Below are 17,453 nucleotides of genomic sequence, written 5' to 3' on the forward strand. Positions count from 1 at the left end.
CAAGGTCACACAACTAGTAAGAAGCAGGAGTCCAGTTGATCCTGGGCCCTTGTTATTTCTTTGACATTATGGTGTTTCTTTATTGGTGTTTCCTGCCCTGAAATTCCCAGAGGGTAGGAAAAGCACCATTTGTGTGAGTCTTCCTACACCCACATCTTTGTTTATACTTTACTGCCTCCTGGTGGAGATCTGCTCCTGCAGTGTCACCAGAGGGGGAGGGGCATAGCCCTCAACTGGGAATGAATGGGGCTGGGCCACTTGGCTTGGGTTTTCATTCTCCAAGTGCAGATAGAAATTAGATTTCATTGGGTTGTTGTGAAGATTAAATAAGATGACGTTTGTGAGAGGGCTTTGTAAAACCAGAAAGTATTAGCTCTTTGTAAGGTATTAAGGAGTCCAGTGTTCCCCTGACTTCTGTCAGGCTAATGTGGACTCTTCTCCTCTTGAGCCCAGTGTGTTTGGTCTTCCTTCTCCCACTCAAGCATCAGGGTTTTATTTTCATTTTGTCCCTAGCTACTGGGGACTGGGGAACCAGGAAGAAATTTGAAAATTAGTGATTGATAAAGTCATTTTATTTATCTATCTTATCCCCATGTATGTATGTATGTATGTATGTATATATGTATGTATGTATGTATGTATGTATATGTATCTGCTTGTCTGCCTAGCCATTGCTCTTGGGGTTTTGCTCTTTAAAAGGAGAACTTGAAATCAATGAATGGCAGTATTGTAGGCGGTGTGGTGGGTGTCTTCTGAACGCTTCCAAATCAGGATATAGACAACAAGTTTCTTTACATCCATTCTGGCCAGTGCTACTTTATTGACTAAATCTTCATTTTTCCCCCGCTGCTTTTCAGTGTTGTGGGGACAAGCAGTGGGGAGACTGGAGGCCTCACTTGGCTGTGATTCTGTCGAATCAGGGTGGGGACCCGGAGCTGCATCAGCGTGCGATCGTCACCATGGGGGACACCCTGGGTAAGCAGGCGTCAGCACCATCCTCCCCTTCTCCTCTGGGGTAGCCCCAGGCCCTGCACACCTGTGCTCAGGTTTTTGGGTTCTGTGTAGGACCCAAGTATATCCATTCAGTTTGCTTTTGACCCAGGAGCCTCAGTGTTTTGGGGACAGAAATTTCAGGGAAAGGAGTGTCCTGGCTTCTCTGTTTCCCAGAAGTTCTGCAGCTGTGGGAGGCTCCTCTCAGCAGGGGACCTTCTGTCTGACTCCCCTGAGGATGAGCTAGGACACGGGACATGTGGCCTCCTGTAGCCGCTAGTCCTGCAGTGACCCAGCTCAACCAGACAGGAAATTCTATTTGTGCCTGAACTACTGTGGATAATTGTGGAGTCTTTATTTCTGTCCTCCTTCTGTGAACGCGGCCTTATAAACACTTAAGGACTATTGAATGTTTCGGATCAGTAGTTCTCAGATTTGGTCAAGGGGCAGGACATTGAGAAATCATGGTTCTCTCTGTGGAACTCTGTGAAACGTAAAATAGCTTTGTGTAAGGTTGTGCCAACCCAGATGGCAGGTCACTCCACAGCTGGGTACAAAGGGAACCTGACGTTCGTTGAGTCCTTCTGAGGTGCCAGGTGCCTTGCTGGGTACTTTACCTACTTGAATTAACTCGGTTTTGAGGTAGTAGAACATTTTAAACTTGGGAACAATTTAGTATTAATGTGATTTTTATGAGCACCGAGAAAAGGCTGGTATTGTTTGATTTCAGCAGGGACTGCATTAGTGCCCCAGGAAGCCTGTTTTAAAACTGTTCCTTCTAATGGAACTGTTCCAGCTCAGGTGTAGGCATTTTACTTGCTTTTCACCCTCAGGAAGGACAAAAATATTTAGAAAATTCCTAATAAAAAAATCCATTAGGGGTGACGTGAAACAGTGTCTTATTGTGGCTGAAGAAATTACAGTGTAATGTTTGAAGCCATAAATATGGTGTGAGAAGGACTGGGTGGGGTTTGGGGTCTGTGAGGCTTCTCCCTCTGGCCTCTGAGCCACTCTTCATGTCTCCATCCCACTTGTGATGGGTGCCCACGTGGGCGTGTTCATGATTGGGGCTTGTCCTCCTCCTGCAGCTGGGAAGGGGCTGGTGGAGGCAGCTCACTTCTGCTACCTCATGGCTCACGTGCCCTTCGGCTACTACACGGTGAAGACAGACCATCTGGCCCTGCTGGGCAGCAGCCACAGGTATGTGATCTGGGGCAAAGGAAACAGGATGTTTTCTGGGGTATTAGTTTAGCCCTTGTTGGACTCCATTCCTCCATTTTCTGGTGTGAATTTCAGCTTCCACCGGTCCCATCCTCTGGGGTAGTTTTCTGCACCGGTCTGGGCAAGGAGATGCCCAGGGGGCGCCGCATCACACCACCAGGTGGCCTTTTGTGGGAAATGTGCCCTTGTGTTGTATTGTGCACCTCTAGCCACTTGGTGGCGCCCTGAGTCCATGACCAGGGATGGTTATAAAATGTTCGTGTGAGCACCTTGCAGCTGAGTGTCAGGCAGTCCTAGGCAAACTGGAAAGTGGAAGAAGTTGATGTTTAGCTCCTACACCCCTGACTTTGTGCACAAGCTACTGATTTGGTGCACAAGCTACTCAAAGTTCTACCTTTCACTTGTTCTCTGTGGGCTGTAGCATTAGGCTTTTCACATAAGGGGATTTTAATAAGCCCCTAGACAATGAATAAATGAACAAAAAGGCCAGTTTGCTCCATAGCAATCCTCCAAGTTCTGGACCTCTTTTCCCCTGACTCTGTAATAATTAAGATATCCTGAACTATTAGATTGTGCCAGTCAATTTATTTGCATTATTTCCTTCCATCATTACAAATGTGCCCTCTAAAGAAAATGTTATTTTTCAACTTCACTTTATAGAGGAGGAAAACCAAGGCACAGAGAGCTTAAGCAACTTGTCCAAGATAGCACAGCTGGTGTGGGGTCAAGTTGGACTTTGAATCCAGTCTGTGCTGCATCAAACTGCCTGCAACTGTAGAAACACCCGTCTTATTGCCTGCTCTCTCAAGGCCCTGGTCTCCGATAGCACATGGTTAGCTTATCAGAGAAGCCCATATGTGCCAAATGTGACAGTAAGAGTGTGCGGGTTAGTTTGTCTCCCTGCTATATTTGTATTATACCAGGAAATGTATGGAGATAGAGTCATAAACCCAGGGATGGCCCCGGAGACTGGTGAGCTGTTGAGGGAGAGATTTGATGGCTCCTCAGGTCACAGTCACCCAGCTGGCTTCCTCCCTGGCTGAGCCAACCTCCAGTACAGGGACCGTCATTGGGTTTTGGCTCAGCAGTCTCCCCATTCTCTGCCATGCATCTCTGTTCGGTGCTCCTGAAGTGTCACATGTCTCCCTTTTTGGTACCCTTTGGCTCAGGCTGGGAGTGGCCTGTGACAGGTGCACCTCCTAGGCTTTCTGGGCACCCAGGTGAGCTGTCAGTGTGTTCCAGAGGAGGATGCAGTGCCCCGCCATGTTGGGAGGGAGAACAGCCTGCCTAAGGGACCCTCTAGCAATGAGGGCAGAGGATTCCCCTCCCCGAAGTCTGCACCCCATCCCTTCCCAAGGGCTGGTGCAGGGCGGAGTTCTGTTCCTTACCCTGGAATGGAGGAGAAAGAGCTTCACTCTGGAGCCTGGCTCTCATTCCTGGCCAGGACACTCACCCTGCCATGGATGGGCACAGCTGGTGTTCAGCCATCTACTCGGATTCAAATTCCTCCCCCGCTCCCCTCCTCAATCTCTTTTATTATTATTCCCTGGCTTTAGTCAAGAGTTTTTGAAATTTGCAACCACTGAGGCTATCCAGAGGACGGAAATCTTCGAGTACTGCCAGATGCTGGGCCGCCCCCAGTCCTTCATCCCTTCTTTCCAGGTAACTGACCCCCGGGGCCAGCACCTGGGCTGTGGCAGCGGCTGTGGGCAGCTGGGTCGTCACCTACCACCTTAGCTTGAATGTGGGAAGGATTAATATTTCTTTCTAGGTCCCTCAATGTCTGCATTTTAAGATATGAAAGCAAAAGGCGGCAGTGGCCTCTGCTGGAGGCTCCCGCCTGGGTCCTGGCTGTGCAGCGCTCTCTCCCTTGTCCTGGGCCCACAGCCACCCTGCAGGGGGTGGGCATGAGGTCCCACTGGGGGCAGGGGGCTGCAGGCTGTGCTCCCTCCTGCTGGCCTGCTTCTCTGACCTCTCTCCACTCCTCCTGCTCTAACTGCAAATTCCTCCGTGCTGTCCTCAGCCCCCACCCTCTTATCTTCCCCTAGCACTTCAGCTGTGCGGGTGGCTCTGTCCTTCACAGGCTCTAACCTCTCTTCTCAACTGCTCTGCTTGATGTGCTGCTGTCACTTTCAATTCATAAAGCCTCCTTCAGTGCCTGCTCGAGTGGCCCAGCAGCGACACACACATGCACACCCACCACATGGAACACAAAACAAAACGTGGAAAATGAATGAATGAATTACAGAAAAATGGCCCTATTAGTACCTTCTTTCAGAGTTTCCCCACAGACTCGCCTTATCCAGCTCCTTGGGGTGCAGGCCTCTGGTCTCTTGCTATCTCGGGGCTGATGGTAATGAAATTAGCCAGTTCTGGTGAATGCCGTCTACATGCCTGGCACTGGGCTGTTATGCTTCTCATGTATTATTTTTAACCCCGCAAGGCTGGCGTGATGACCCCCATTTCACACAGAAGAGGAAATTGAGGTTCAGAGTTATGGGATCACATCTCTTGCACATCATTTGTTCTAAGTACTTTACATGGATTATCCCATTTAATCATTGTGACAACCAACGGGTAGATAGTATTATCCCCACTGTATAGTGGGGAAACTGAGGCACAGAGAGGTGGGTAGCCAGTGTTCCGCAACCAGCATGGAGCTGGGATGTGATTTTGGGCCTGTCTGTTTCCCAAACCCTTATGCTCCATCTTGCCCTGTTGTACATGTTTCTGTGAATGCTAACCTCCATTTGTCCACTTCAAGCCCATGCACCAGAACCATCTTTCCTTCTTGTGTATGTCTCCCTGGCACCTGATCCTGTGCCCCATGTACACTAGGCTCTCCAGGGGTGTGGGCTGCATTTCCATGGTGACCAGGACCTGGGGAGACTGAGTGGCTATGACTTCGTCCCTTTGTCTGGGAGCTGCAGGCTGTGCTTGGACTTGGGTCCGTGCATAGACAGAATGCCCCGGTGGCACGGGCCCTCTTTGATAGTTAGATGCCAGAGTCAGAGGAAGCTGGCAGTCAGCGGACTTCCAAGAAGTCTTTTCTTCATTTCTTTCTTTCTATCCCTGCCTGGGTGGACGAGTCATTGGCACTGTTCCTCTTTGCAGGTATATAAACTCCTTTATGCTTCCCGGCTGGCAGACTATGGCCTTGCGTCCCAGGCCTTGCATTACTGTGAAGCTGTTGGCACGGCCCTCCTCAGCCAGGGAGAGAGCATTCACCCTGTGTTGTTGGTGGAACTCATCAAGGTGAGCTTCTCAAAGGGTTCTCCGCAGCTGTTTTATCTGCAGCGTTCAGAGCAACTATTGCCAAGCGGCTTAGACTCCACCTTTCATCGTCTCTGAGCCTGCTGTAAAATAGGAGCCTGAGGTTGTCTTCGACCATGCATGCGTGCCCAGATGTGATAAGCAGAGGCCTGACTCTGTGCAAAGAAGGATGCTGTGGGCGGGGTGAGGGGTGTGGGGGGGATGACTTGGGATGGGCGCGGGAGACGGGGAACCAGGCATATGCAATGCAACACATTCATTCTTGCATCTGCTTCTCTGGTACAGCAAGACTGTACGTGAAGGTGAAACATTCTAATTATAAAAGCTGGGCTTAGAGAATATACTTTAGTAATTAAAACAGGAAATGCCCCTTATTAAAATGCTTTTAAATGCATGGAATACTTTATCACCTGTGGGATATCATTAAAAAAAAACAACAGAACATATCAACTTTTTAGGTTCCAAGGGAAGAAAACAATCAGGCAAATAGTTGTTCCAATTAATTGAAGAAAAATGCATTAGCTGGAGAGGAAAAAGGCAGCCTACCGTCAATATTTGTGTTGCTTTAGATGAGGCCCAAGTGTTGGGTTCGTTCTATAACCAGTGAAATCGGTGGTGCTGAACTCCTTATCCTGATATTCCTGCCGAGAGGATGGTGTTGGTAGTGAGCTCAGGGATTAGGATAGAGGAGGAAAGTTTTGAAATTTAATAATGGAATACAGTTTTGCAATACAAAATAGTCCCTCGACCCACTGCAGGGGTCACCTGGGAACTTGTTAGGGATGCAGAATCTCAGGCCCCACTTTAGGCATCAGAATTAGCATTTAACAAGGTCCCAGGTGGTCCTAGGAATTTTTTTTTTTTTTTTTTGTGTGTGTGTGTGTGTGTGTATGTGTGTTTTAAATCCTAACGGGGGGAGGGGGAGTGAAGAGAGAGAGAGAGAGAGAGAGAGAGAGAAACATCATTGTGAGAGAGAAACATTGATCTGTTGCTACTCGTACGTGTCCCGACTGGGGCATCGAACACACAACCTTTTGGTGTGCAGGGCGAGAGAGAAACATTGATCTGTTGCTACTCGTACGTGTCCCGACTGGGGCATCGAACACACAACCTTTTGGTGTGCAGGGCGATGCTCCAGACAACTGAGGGTATGAACACGGGAGTTTGAGAAACATCTGTACAAAGCAGACAGCTTTGTAGGACATACAGATCAGTAATCATTTCTCCTCAGGCTTCACTTAGTATTTAATATTTAGCACCAAGATGGGTTCATTGCTTATGTATGTTGCAATTTTGGGATGATAGCTGCTGGATTTGCTCTCTCTTGATGACACTTTATAATCTAATTTACAAGTGAGTTAAGGCACTTTCTGCTCTTCCCTTACTGCACCTTTCCCCATTTCCTTTCCATTCCTGTTCCTTCTCTTCTTCGGTTCCCCTCTTGTCCCTCTGCCCCTCCTTGCCTGGACACCTGGCACAGCTAGCAGAGAAGCTGAAGCTGGCGGATCCTCTGGTGCTAGAGAGACGCCGCGGAGGGAGGGACCTGGAGCCGGACTGGCTCATGCGCCTCCGGAAGCGGCACCAGGAGCTGGAGGTGAGTGGGCGTGGAGCGGGGAGTGTGCGGGCCCTTTGTGTCCCTCTGGACACAGAGGGTGTAGGCACTGACTCTATGGACGGCTATGGGGTCCCCCACCATCCTGAAGCCCCCTCTGACCTGGGGAAGGGTGGCACTGCGCTTCCTGCCACTGCCTCTGCTGAGCTGAACATTTTCCTGTGTTCGCTTGTGAGACCGTGGGGCCTTTTCAAAATCATTCCTGCCACCCTCTCTGCGGCCCCAGGAAGTACGTTTTATGATGATCAAGGCTTCCATCTCTCTGTAAGGAACAATGGATCACAGTGGACCCACATCCCTTTCATGTAATGTAGGGCATTTGCCTAAAAGACTTCCAGGCCTTTCCCTTTTTGTTCTGACAATTGCAAAAGCTGCAGGTAGTAATTGTGACAATAATTGGAACAGGGCTTCCTCCATCTCTTCCTAAAATTTTATTTTAAAGTTCTTATTTATTGGGGTGACATTGGTTAATAAAATTGCATAATTTTTGGGTATGCAATTCTACACCACATCCTCTGTAACAATACCATTACTATATCCCCTATGCTGTACTGTACATCCCCTCCATCTTCTTTCTCCCTCTGCCTCTTAGAAAGAACAGGTGCAGTTTTTAAGGCACAACCGGCCCTCCCTCCCTTCACGTGCTGTATGTACTGGGGCACTGAGTTCCTGCACTTGCCCCTTCCTGGGCCCTGGTGGTCTGGTCCCCTGGCCCCTGCCTGCTCTGGCAGAGCTGGGAGATGAGAAGGGCTGAGACCCACCCTCCTGACCTCTCCCACCAGCAGCCTACCCTTCCTCCTCTTCTCCCCCAGCATTTGGCTGGCTGAGGATCCCTCACCTTGTCACTCCCTCTGATTTCTTTTTTATTTAATATATTTTAAAAAATATATTTTACTGATTTTTTACAGAGAGGAAGGGAGAGGGATAGAGTTAGAAACATCGATGAGAGAGAGAGACATCGATCAGCTGTCTCCTGCATGCCCCCTACTGGGGATGTGCCCGCAACCAAGGTACATGCCCTGGACTGGAATCGAACCTGGACCTTTCAGTCCGCAGGCCGATGCTCTATCTGCTGAGCCAAACCGGTTTCGGCTTGATTTAATTTTTAAACCATTATTCCCTGTTCTTGTTTCTCTTTGTGTTGCTTAAAGGATTTTCCTTTATTTCAAATAGCAAAAGGCATCAAGAGACACTGGGAACCCCCATTCTGCTCACCCAGACGTTTCAGGAGCCCAAGGAACAACAGGTACCCAAACTGATGAGCCCAGTGTGTAAGTAGCTGACTCTCGGGACCTGGGTATAGGAGATGATACATCACTGAATGCATGTTGGCCCCTCCCTTCCTGGAGTGTCTCCCAGGCCTGTGTCAGTCTGACCCTATGGCCCAGGCACCTCCTCACACAGCCCCTGTGGCCACGGTCATCTGGTCATCCTGACACTTCCAGGTGCCCGCTTGTTAGAGTTTCTGCCTAACATCCAGGTTTTAATACTTGTTACACTGAATTGTTGTCTAATGTTCCAGCTGTTACTACAGTCTCCCCAGCTGAATACATTTCTTGAGGCCAGAGATGGTGTATGACCTCCATTTCATGTTAGTATTGGCGATGTTGGGAGCTCTTAGGATTTTTAAGTTGTCGGTTGGCACGTGCATTTGAAATGTGTTTCAAAGTGTTTCAGCACATACCGTATTTTTCGGACCATAAGACGCACCGGACCATAAGATGCACCAGTTTTTAGAGAAGGGAAATGAAGAAAAAAAGATTCTGAAACAAATAGTGTCCTAAAATATTTTATGTGCATTAAAACCCAACATCACAGTCATAAACACATGTAATCAACCCTGTAAAGTAAACAGCAGCATTTAGAACCATTTTAGAGCCGGGCAAGCACACAGAGACCACACAGAGCCGGGCAAGTAAAAAAACTTTTTTTTAAAAGTATATGTGTAGACTATATTTGGACCATAAGACGCAGGGACTTTTCCCCCCCACTTCTGGGGGGAAAAAAGTGCGTCTTATGGTCCGAAAAATACGGTACCTCCTTTCCCCTCAGGATGCCTCTGAGTGTTGGGTTTGCAAACATTATTACCCCCAATTAATTCCATGCCCTTTCCCCAAATTACATCCCACTGTGGAGTCAGACCGAGGTCTCATCTAATCTGGCCACTTCCCACCTTAGCTCTCCCTTCAGGGACTGTGAGGGGAGGCCTCTGGTTTTCTGTTTCTCGGCTTTGTTGCCATGTCACGGAGCCTGTGGAGGTGAAGGAGGAGAGCTGGCTGGTGTCTCTGAATGGCCGCTTCCACTAGAAGCCGCTGTTGGAGCAGGCTGGTCGTCTGCCCACTCCAATCGGTGACCGTGGGCCAGTCAGCAGAAAGGCAGAGCCAAAACAAATCCACCAGGGGCCCTTGCGGGGCCAACACTCTACTTCCTTAAGAGCAAAGCCATCATTTCTGTGGTTTGATTTGCATTTTAACTGAAGTCTTTCTAAGTGTTACATACCCAACCCCACTAGGAAATCCTTGAAGAAGAATGTTCATCCAAACATAACCAAGTGTGGCTTTACAGGAGATGGTAGCTTCTGCCCTCCGAACCCACTGGTGTAAGGCTCGGAGATCATACAGGTGGTCAGGGAAATGCTTTTACAAGCTCAAAGCCACAAGCACTGAGTGCTGTTACAACTGCTGCGTTGTACTTGTCATCACATTGGTGGCAGCCACAGCCAGGGGCATGTCCCCATGACTACCCCCCAAAGAGAATATGGAAGGAATGTGCCGGGTGTGCAGTCCATGCAGATATGACAGGTCAGGTCTCACTTCTTTCTTTTCATCCTGTGTTCTTAGGAAACACTTTCTACCAGGATTTTTCAGGACGTCAAGATGACTCAGAAGCCACTGGGGACCCCTCTGCCCTGTGCCCTCCAGTGGAGCCAAGGGGCCCCACCTGGCCCAGCCCACAGCAGCCCTTGCCCCTCCAGCCAGGCTCCTACCCAGCGGGAGGAGATTTGGGACAGACGGGGGTTCCGGTGCCTCTTTACTCGGTTCCTGAGACCCGTCTGCCAGGGATCAGTGGCAGCACGGCAGTGGCAGAGGCTCCTGGAGGAAGGCCCTGGGCAGAAACCCAGCAGCCACGCCCGCCCCCTGGTAAGACCTGTGCTAGGCTGGCAGCCTCGGGTGTGGAGTTCTAGAAGGGAGGAGGCAGATGAGGGAGAGGTAGGGACCAATGGGTAGCTGTAAAGACTGAATGGGGTGTGTACATGGTGGAGGGCCTACTGTGTGTCAGCCCTGGTGCTCTGCATACAGCCGGGGGAGATTGCTCTCTCCCTTCCAATCAGCTCTCTACTGAGACAAGCATAGTGCGACCAACAGCATCTACCCCCTGGGATTACAGTTTCTAGGAGAGAGGCTGCAGAGTGGAGAAGGGAAGAAAGTGCCACCTGCACTGTGAACCATAGTGAAGGTCAAGTTCTGCTAAGGCTAAGAGCTTGCTGCCTGCAGAGGCCTGTGCTCCTGTCTTCTTCCCAAGTGTCTTAGGCCCATCAGGCCTTGGACAGCAGGGCTGAGTGGGGGTGAGCAGTGTAGAGTGTTGCCAGGGACGTGCTAGAGGATTAGCTTAGACCTTCGGAGATAGAGCCTGTCCACAGGTCACAGAGGGAAGAGCCAAGGAGGACCCCAGGGTCCTAGCTCAGGGTGGCCCTGACTTCCAGGGCTCTTAAAGAATGTCTGGGTAGAGGAAGGGTGAGCAGCGTGTCCTGGGCGGCTGGGTGAGAGGGCCAGCAAGAGGGCCTCACGTTTCCCGTGATTGGCTTGGGGTTGGGGGGCTCAGAGCACCAGCTGCTTGGAGCTTGGGAAAGCCAACTGTCCCCATTACCTGCCTCAGGACGGATGGAAGAGGCTCAGCTGCAAGTCATGGTTTTTGTTTCTTTTTGTGCCACAGGAGAGAACACAGTGTCCCAAGAAACCTTCCAGCATCCTGATGGTCAAAAGGTAAGGTTTCCAAACCGCAGGTGAGAGGACGAACCCCCCAGCGTCAGGTTTTCCAGCCACCTGGCATCTTAGCCACATGCAAACTCCTTCGCCTGCCTGGCACCTGCTTGCCCTTCCCCGGGCACCTCATTTCTTCTTGTTTCCTCCTACACCAAGCCCCAAGATGTGGGGAGGCTGTTCCGATGCTCAGTCCCACCAGCCTGTGTCCCTGGGGGCGGGGCATCAGGGCCCTGTGTAGTTTTGGCCTCACAGGTCTATTCCTCTGACACATTCTTACTGTCACATCACACATGCCCCACCCCCCAACTCCCATCCTGGAAGACTCTGACTATTTCTCTCTTTGTTTTCATTTCTATTATGCCTTGCTTTACTTCCAAGAAGGGTCTATCGCACCTGTGCCTTTTGTCCTCAGTGAGGCTGTGTGGTCTCAGAGGTGAGCGTGTCTAATGAATCATTCTGTCTAGTGGTTGAGTGAATGCTCCCTTCCCCCAACTCTGGGCAGCACTGGTTCCACATTTATGAGGCTTTTCGGCTTTGCCTGGTTGGAGGGTTACATCATGTAACTTTCTCAAGTAGTGATAGACTATGGGCCTTACAAACTTCTATACTTTTTCTTTTTCTACTGAAAAAATAGTACATTATTAATAATAGAAAACTTGAAAAATGAAGACTCAAACAGATATAACTCATAATCCCAAAGTCAAATATTTTGGTAATTTTCCCTCAATACTTTTCCCATATCCTATATAATAAAAGGGTAATATGCAAATTGACTCTAAAGGCAGAACGACCAGATGCTATGAGGCACACTGATTACCTCTTGGTCCCTTTCCCTGGCCGACAGGCTCTGATCACCTGATGGGCCACCCACAGCGGGGCTGGGGCGGCGAGTGGGCAGGAACAGCTGTCCTCTCGGTTCCTTGCCCCAGCCATCACTCACCAATCACCTGATGGTGAAGGAAGGGGGGGAGGGTGGCAGACCAGAGCTGGGTGGCTGGCTGCGGGCAGCTAGAGAAGATGGCCCTGATCGCAGGTCAGGCCTTCAGACCGTACCTGTGCACAACTTTTGTGTGCCGGTCCTCAAGTGTGTGTGTGTATATTATATATATATATATATATATATATATATATATATATATATATATATATATAAATATACACACACACACACACACACACACACACACACACTGAGTGGCCAGATTATTATGATTTCTGAACATATAATAATCTAGCCACTCAGTGTATATATCTACACTAATAAAAGAGTAAGATGCAAATTGACTGTACCTTTGTGACGCCCACCAGCCAATCTGGAGTGAGTATGCAAATTAACCCAACAAAGATGGCAGGTTAATTTTCATACGCAGGCACTGAGCATCTGGGGGCAGGGTGGGATGGGTACATCATTGTCATGGCTATGACACAGGCATTCCACACTACCCCAGCTACTCCAGGCCTCTGGGCAGTGTGGGAAGGTGGAAAGGCAGCTCTAGGCCAGAATGAAAAGGTGGCTCCGGCTAGAGTGAAGGCGGTGCTGGCAGCTAGGGGAAGGAAGGCACATTCTTGCACAAATCTTCATGCATTGGGCCACTAGTATATATATTAGAGGCCTGGTGTATGAATTTTTGCATGGGTGAGGTCTGGCCAGCCTGGCCAGGGGGAGGGGACATGGGAGATTGGCTGGCCTGCCTGCTGGTTGAACTCCTGGTTGAGGGGACAATTTGCATATTAGCCTTGTATTACTTAGGATATACACTCAGTGGCCAGATTATTATGTGTAAAGAAATCATAATAATCTGGCCACTCAGTATGTTTGTGTGCATACACACACACACACACACACACACACACACACACACACAAATGTGTGTTTTTTATAAGTACCGCGTGCTAACCAATTGCGCCACTGGAGCTCCCAAATGTGTGTTTTTTAAATGGTTAAAAACATATGAATATGAACATTTATTTTTTATTTGTTATTTAATGCTATAACATGAGATTTTCCATGTCATTCATAAATACGATTTTTAATATTGGTATGGTGAAATCTATTCTTTGAAAGCACCATCATTCACTCATCCATTCATTCATTCATTTGTTTACAAATACTGAGTTCCCACAATGTGCATGGATTTAGTGAGCAGGTCAGGTCAGGTGACACAGTCCCCATAAAAGTGCCCCTGTAACCTGTCGAGGGCTATACATGTGTCAGTGTTTATTTTCTTTAACTCCAGGGGCCACTGATCCTCAGAGCTCAAAATATTTCCGAGAATTCCACTGTTTCAGCCAAAGAGGAGGAGGAGGAGTCCTCGGATGAGACAGATAAAAAGTCTTCCTCAGACCATGCACAGAGAGAAAAGGTAGGAGACAGGGGAGAGGGCATGCAGGTGGGGCGACTGGGTCTTCTCTTCCCAGTCTATGAGTGATCTGGGCTCTGGCTGTGTTCCCTCCCCCATCTCACCACCATCACCGGGGGCGGGTTAATCTCAGAGTTGGTGAGAATTGGGAGACTCGCACCTAAAGGCCATCTAACTGCCCCTTCCTTCCTCCCAGAGCTCAGGCTTTGGCTGGTTCAGCTGGTTTCGCTCCAAGCCCTCCCACAGCACCCCCCCCTCTGGGGACGAAGACTCCTCTGACAGCACCGACTCAGAGGTAACTTGCCGGAGGACAAGGAAGCACCCTCTTCTGGGGCCCTTCTGAGGGTTGGAGCTGGTGGGAGACTCTCCCCAGGCTGGACGAAGCAGAGGTTTTGTGAAGGGACAGAGATGGTGGGAAATCAATAGGTCTCATGAGGGGCAAAGCAGATGATGGAAGGAAGGCCTTAGAAGCTAGGATGAAGCGTTTCCACTTTAGAGGGCCAGGGGTGATTTGGGTTTATTAATAAGCAGGGAGCACAAAGGAGATGGCGTTTGGGGGAGAGAACCCCACAGCAGGTTGTGGGTGGAGGCTCTGCTTTGGGCGCTGCAGGAATACAAGCAGGCCCGCACGGACTTGTTAACCACCAAGGCTGCCTTTCTTCCTCCACTGAGCAGGAGACCCCGAGAGCATCTTCTCCCGCTAAGGCTGGCTCCAGCCTCTCATTGGAGCCCCCGTCTCTACCGGGCCCTGGCACCTTCTCCATGGGCACAGGTACAGCCACCCTCACATTCTCGGGGCCATTGGTGGTCCCCCAGGGGTTGGGGGATCTTCCTGGAATGGGGACTGCTCAGTGCTGAACAGTGCAAACAGCTCTGACTCATTGCTTCCTAGGTGGGGGTGAAGTCCAAGGACCAGAATCCGGTGGGGGAACCGCTGAGATCGCTGGGAATGGAGGCTTGCCTGGGCTCCAGGTGAGCAGCCCATGGCTGTCCCCAGGGCCACACCAGATGCCCAGGTGTTCGAGGACTGAACCTTCCGGGTGGGGGCCTGACTCCAGGGGAATGTGGGGGGCACTTCTCTATGAGTTTGCTGGGGTTGCCACAACAAGGGGCCACAGACTGTGAAGCTTAAACAAAACAACAGAACTTTATTTCCTTAAGGTTCTGGAGGCTGGAAATCGGAGATCAAGGGTTCAGCAGGGTTGGTTTGCCCCGAGGCCTCTCTCCTTGGCTGGTAGATGATCCCTGTCTCCTCATGTCTTCCCATGGTCTTCCCTCTGTGTGTGTGTGTGTCTGTGTCCAAATTTTCTCTGCTTACAAGGACATTGGTCATGCTGGGTTAGGGCCCATCCTAATGACCTCATTTTGCCTTAATCACCCTTTTAAAGACCCTGTATCCAAATATTTTCAGAAGTACTGGGATTTAGGTTTCAACACAGTAAGTTTTGGCAGGACATGATTTAGCCCATAACTGCTTCCTTGGTGAAATCTACAGAACTTTCTGTATCCCAGTAGGATCGGAGCTCACATTGTCCATGGCGAGGGCTGTAATAAACTCTGCTGTGACTTCATGCTGATTGCTAGGAGAGCATTTTTATTTCTTGTGGCCGGTTAGAGTGCTCTTCAGGTACTGCAGGCCTTTCAAAGAATAGATTACTTTTTACGATGCTTTCATTATTGTGGCTCTTTCTTCTCATGTCCTCTAGGGACAGCTGCACCTGAGCCTCTGCACTCCCACCTAGACCCAGGGGGTGGCTGTGTCCACTTGAACCATATTTTTTTTTGCTCAATATTCACTGAGTTTTATTGAGAAGCCCTTCCCATCTGTATCTCTTTAATTTTTTTTCTAAAATTGATTTCAGAGAGGAAGGGAGAGTGAGAGAGAGAGTAACATCAATGATGAGAGAGAATGATTAATAAGCTACCTGCCTCATCTCCCCCACTGGGGCTTGAGCCCGAAATCAGGGCATGCGCCTTTCCTGGGAATCCAGTCGTGACCACCTGGTTCATAGTCGATGCTCAACCACTGAGCCACACTGGGAAGGCCCCATCTGCAACTCTTGACCAAAGTTGAATCTGGGAGGTGGTGACTGATAGGATTTTCGATTATTTTCTGTTACAGGGTGTTTCCTCTGAGCCCTACTTCAACCCTGGTGCGCTGCTTCCCCCAACCCCTTTGAAAGGTGCTGTTCCTCTCTACAACCCATCTCAGGTCCCCCAGGTAAGGAAGCCCCGAGGGACAGGTTTTGGATTAAGAAGATCTGAGTTTATAATCCTAGTTTACCATGTGCTGTGCATGAGTTCTTGAGCAACGACTTAACCTTTCCAAGTCTCAGTTTTTGCATCTGTAAAATGGGCTTAGTAGTAGGTACCTCACTGTGTAGTTGTGAAGATTCAGTATGCGAAGGACCTGGCACACAGAAGGACCTGTCAGTCAGTGTTGCAATTATCAATATTGCTCCAGAGATTTCATAACTCTTGAGACTCCAGGGACACAACTGGTGTTGCTATCAGCAGTGTGCCTGCACCCTCGCCCTGTCCTGGTGTGAGTGGATCATTGCAAACCTCGAGCGAAGCTAACCTCGCTGCTCCTCAGTGACCTGGGGCACACTGGTGGCTCTTATGTGTCACTTGGCCTCTCTGCTTTGTAAAATTGAATTTCTTTTGCCATATTTTATTTATTTATTTATTTATTTATTTATTTATTTATTTATTTAAATGAGGATATATTATTTTCCATTCATTTCTAGGGAGAGTGGAAGGGAGCGGGAGAGAAAGAGAGAGAGAAACATGGATGTGCGAGAAACACATCAATTGCTTGCCTCCCACACGTGCCCAGACTAGGGCAAGGATCAAACTTGCAACCCAGGTACATGCCCTTGACCAGAATCAAACCTGACACCCTTTAGTCTGTAGGTTGATGCTTTATCCACTGAGCCTAAGTGGCCAGGGCACTTTGCCTCAGTCAAGAGCCCAAGGTGTTGGTGGAAGAGAATACATAGAACATCACACTAGGAAGCCAAACGCAGCTGGAGTGTTCTAGACTCTCAGGATGCCCTAGCTCAGTCCAGCCAGTCAGCCCCGGGAGGAAGCATGCTCGGGGCTCTAATGCAGTGTGATGTTGCTTCTCTTCCAGCTCCCCACGGCTGCTAGCCTGAACCGGCCAAACCGTCTAGCTCAGCGTCGCTATCCAACCCAGCCATGATGACCAACCCAGGCCCGTCTCCCTGGAGCACATTTATGTTGTTTTCCCTTCTTAATCTCCCAGCCCCTCTGCTGGATTGAGGCCCCCAGCAGGGCTGTGCTAGCCTATTGTCTCCACTGGGCATGGAGAAGGCAAAGGGGCAGGACACAGCTCAGTCCAGTTTCTTAAGATCAGCTTCACAAGATGGAAATGACTTCATCACATGGGAAAGCTGGGCATGGGAGCAGATTGGAGATGAGCAGGATGCCACAGAGGCAGCACAAGGACGGCAGCTTCAGATTCTCAGGGCCTAAGGGATCGACAGAGGACACCACTGGGCTCTGCAGCAGGAAAGTATTGGGGGTCAGGGGGAGGGGGCACTCAAAGCAACATCCTGGATTAATTTGACTCATTCCTCAATTATAGACCAATTCATGACTCTACTTAGCAAAAGCTTTTATACTAAAACTTAATTATTCTTATCATAATTCCCTTTTCAGTGGCATTTCAGCAGTTTCTCTGTTGGTTCTTGTTTTGTGCACATTTTTTATGTGGTTCAGATTAATTATATTTCTCTCACTTTCTTAGCTGGTCCTATTTTTTCATATTCTGGCATCTGGCTATCAAGTTAGATTGCTGTAGGCATCATATTGTCATGGTAACTACCTAACCTATCGATGCAGATGAATGGAACATTAGTCTAATAAATGATGGAAAACATTTTCTAAAACTTCACCCCTTCCCTGACAGGAGCAATGAATGTGCGATATTGTTAATCCCTCCCTCCCTGCTTCAGGCCTTTGCAAATCGATGTTTGGACACTGGAGCCA

General features: G+C 49.2%; 1 protein-coding gene across 1 annotated transcript in view; it reads left to right on the forward strand.

The window, feature by feature from the left end:
• The window catches only part of LOC118721353 (protein transport protein Sec16B-like), a 33,833-nt gene extending 16,958 nt beyond the window's left edge, over window positions 1-16,875 (forward strand). Inside the window, 15 exon segments of the mRNA XM_045583189.1 lie at window positions 858-975; window positions 2,079-2,190; window positions 3,768-3,873; window positions 5,326-5,466; window positions 6,965-7,078; window positions 8,270-8,342; window positions 9,937-10,236; window positions 11,030-11,082; window positions 11,085-11,099; window positions 13,317-13,442; window positions 13,636-13,734; window positions 14,115-14,211; window positions 14,332-14,411; window positions 15,562-15,660; window positions 16,576-16,875. Of these exon segments, the coding sequence (XP_045439145.1) occupies window positions 858-975; window positions 2,079-2,190; window positions 3,768-3,873; window positions 5,326-5,466; window positions 6,965-7,078; window positions 8,270-8,342; window positions 9,937-10,236; window positions 11,030-11,082; window positions 11,085-11,099; window positions 13,317-13,442; window positions 13,636-13,734; window positions 14,115-14,211; window positions 14,332-14,411; window positions 15,562-15,660; window positions 16,576-16,644 (1,602 nt within the window). The 3' untranslated portion in view covers window positions 16,645-16,875.
• Window positions 16,876-17,453: the final 578 nt, after the last annotated feature.

Source organism: Pipistrellus kuhlii, unplaced genomic scaffold, assembly GCF_014108245.1.
Source record: "Pipistrellus kuhlii isolate mPipKuh1 unplaced genomic scaffold, mPipKuh1.p scaffold_m20_p_18, whole genome shotgun sequence".
Lineage (NCBI taxonomy): Eukaryota > Metazoa > Chordata > Mammalia > Chiroptera > Vespertilionidae > Pipistrellus > Pipistrellus kuhlii.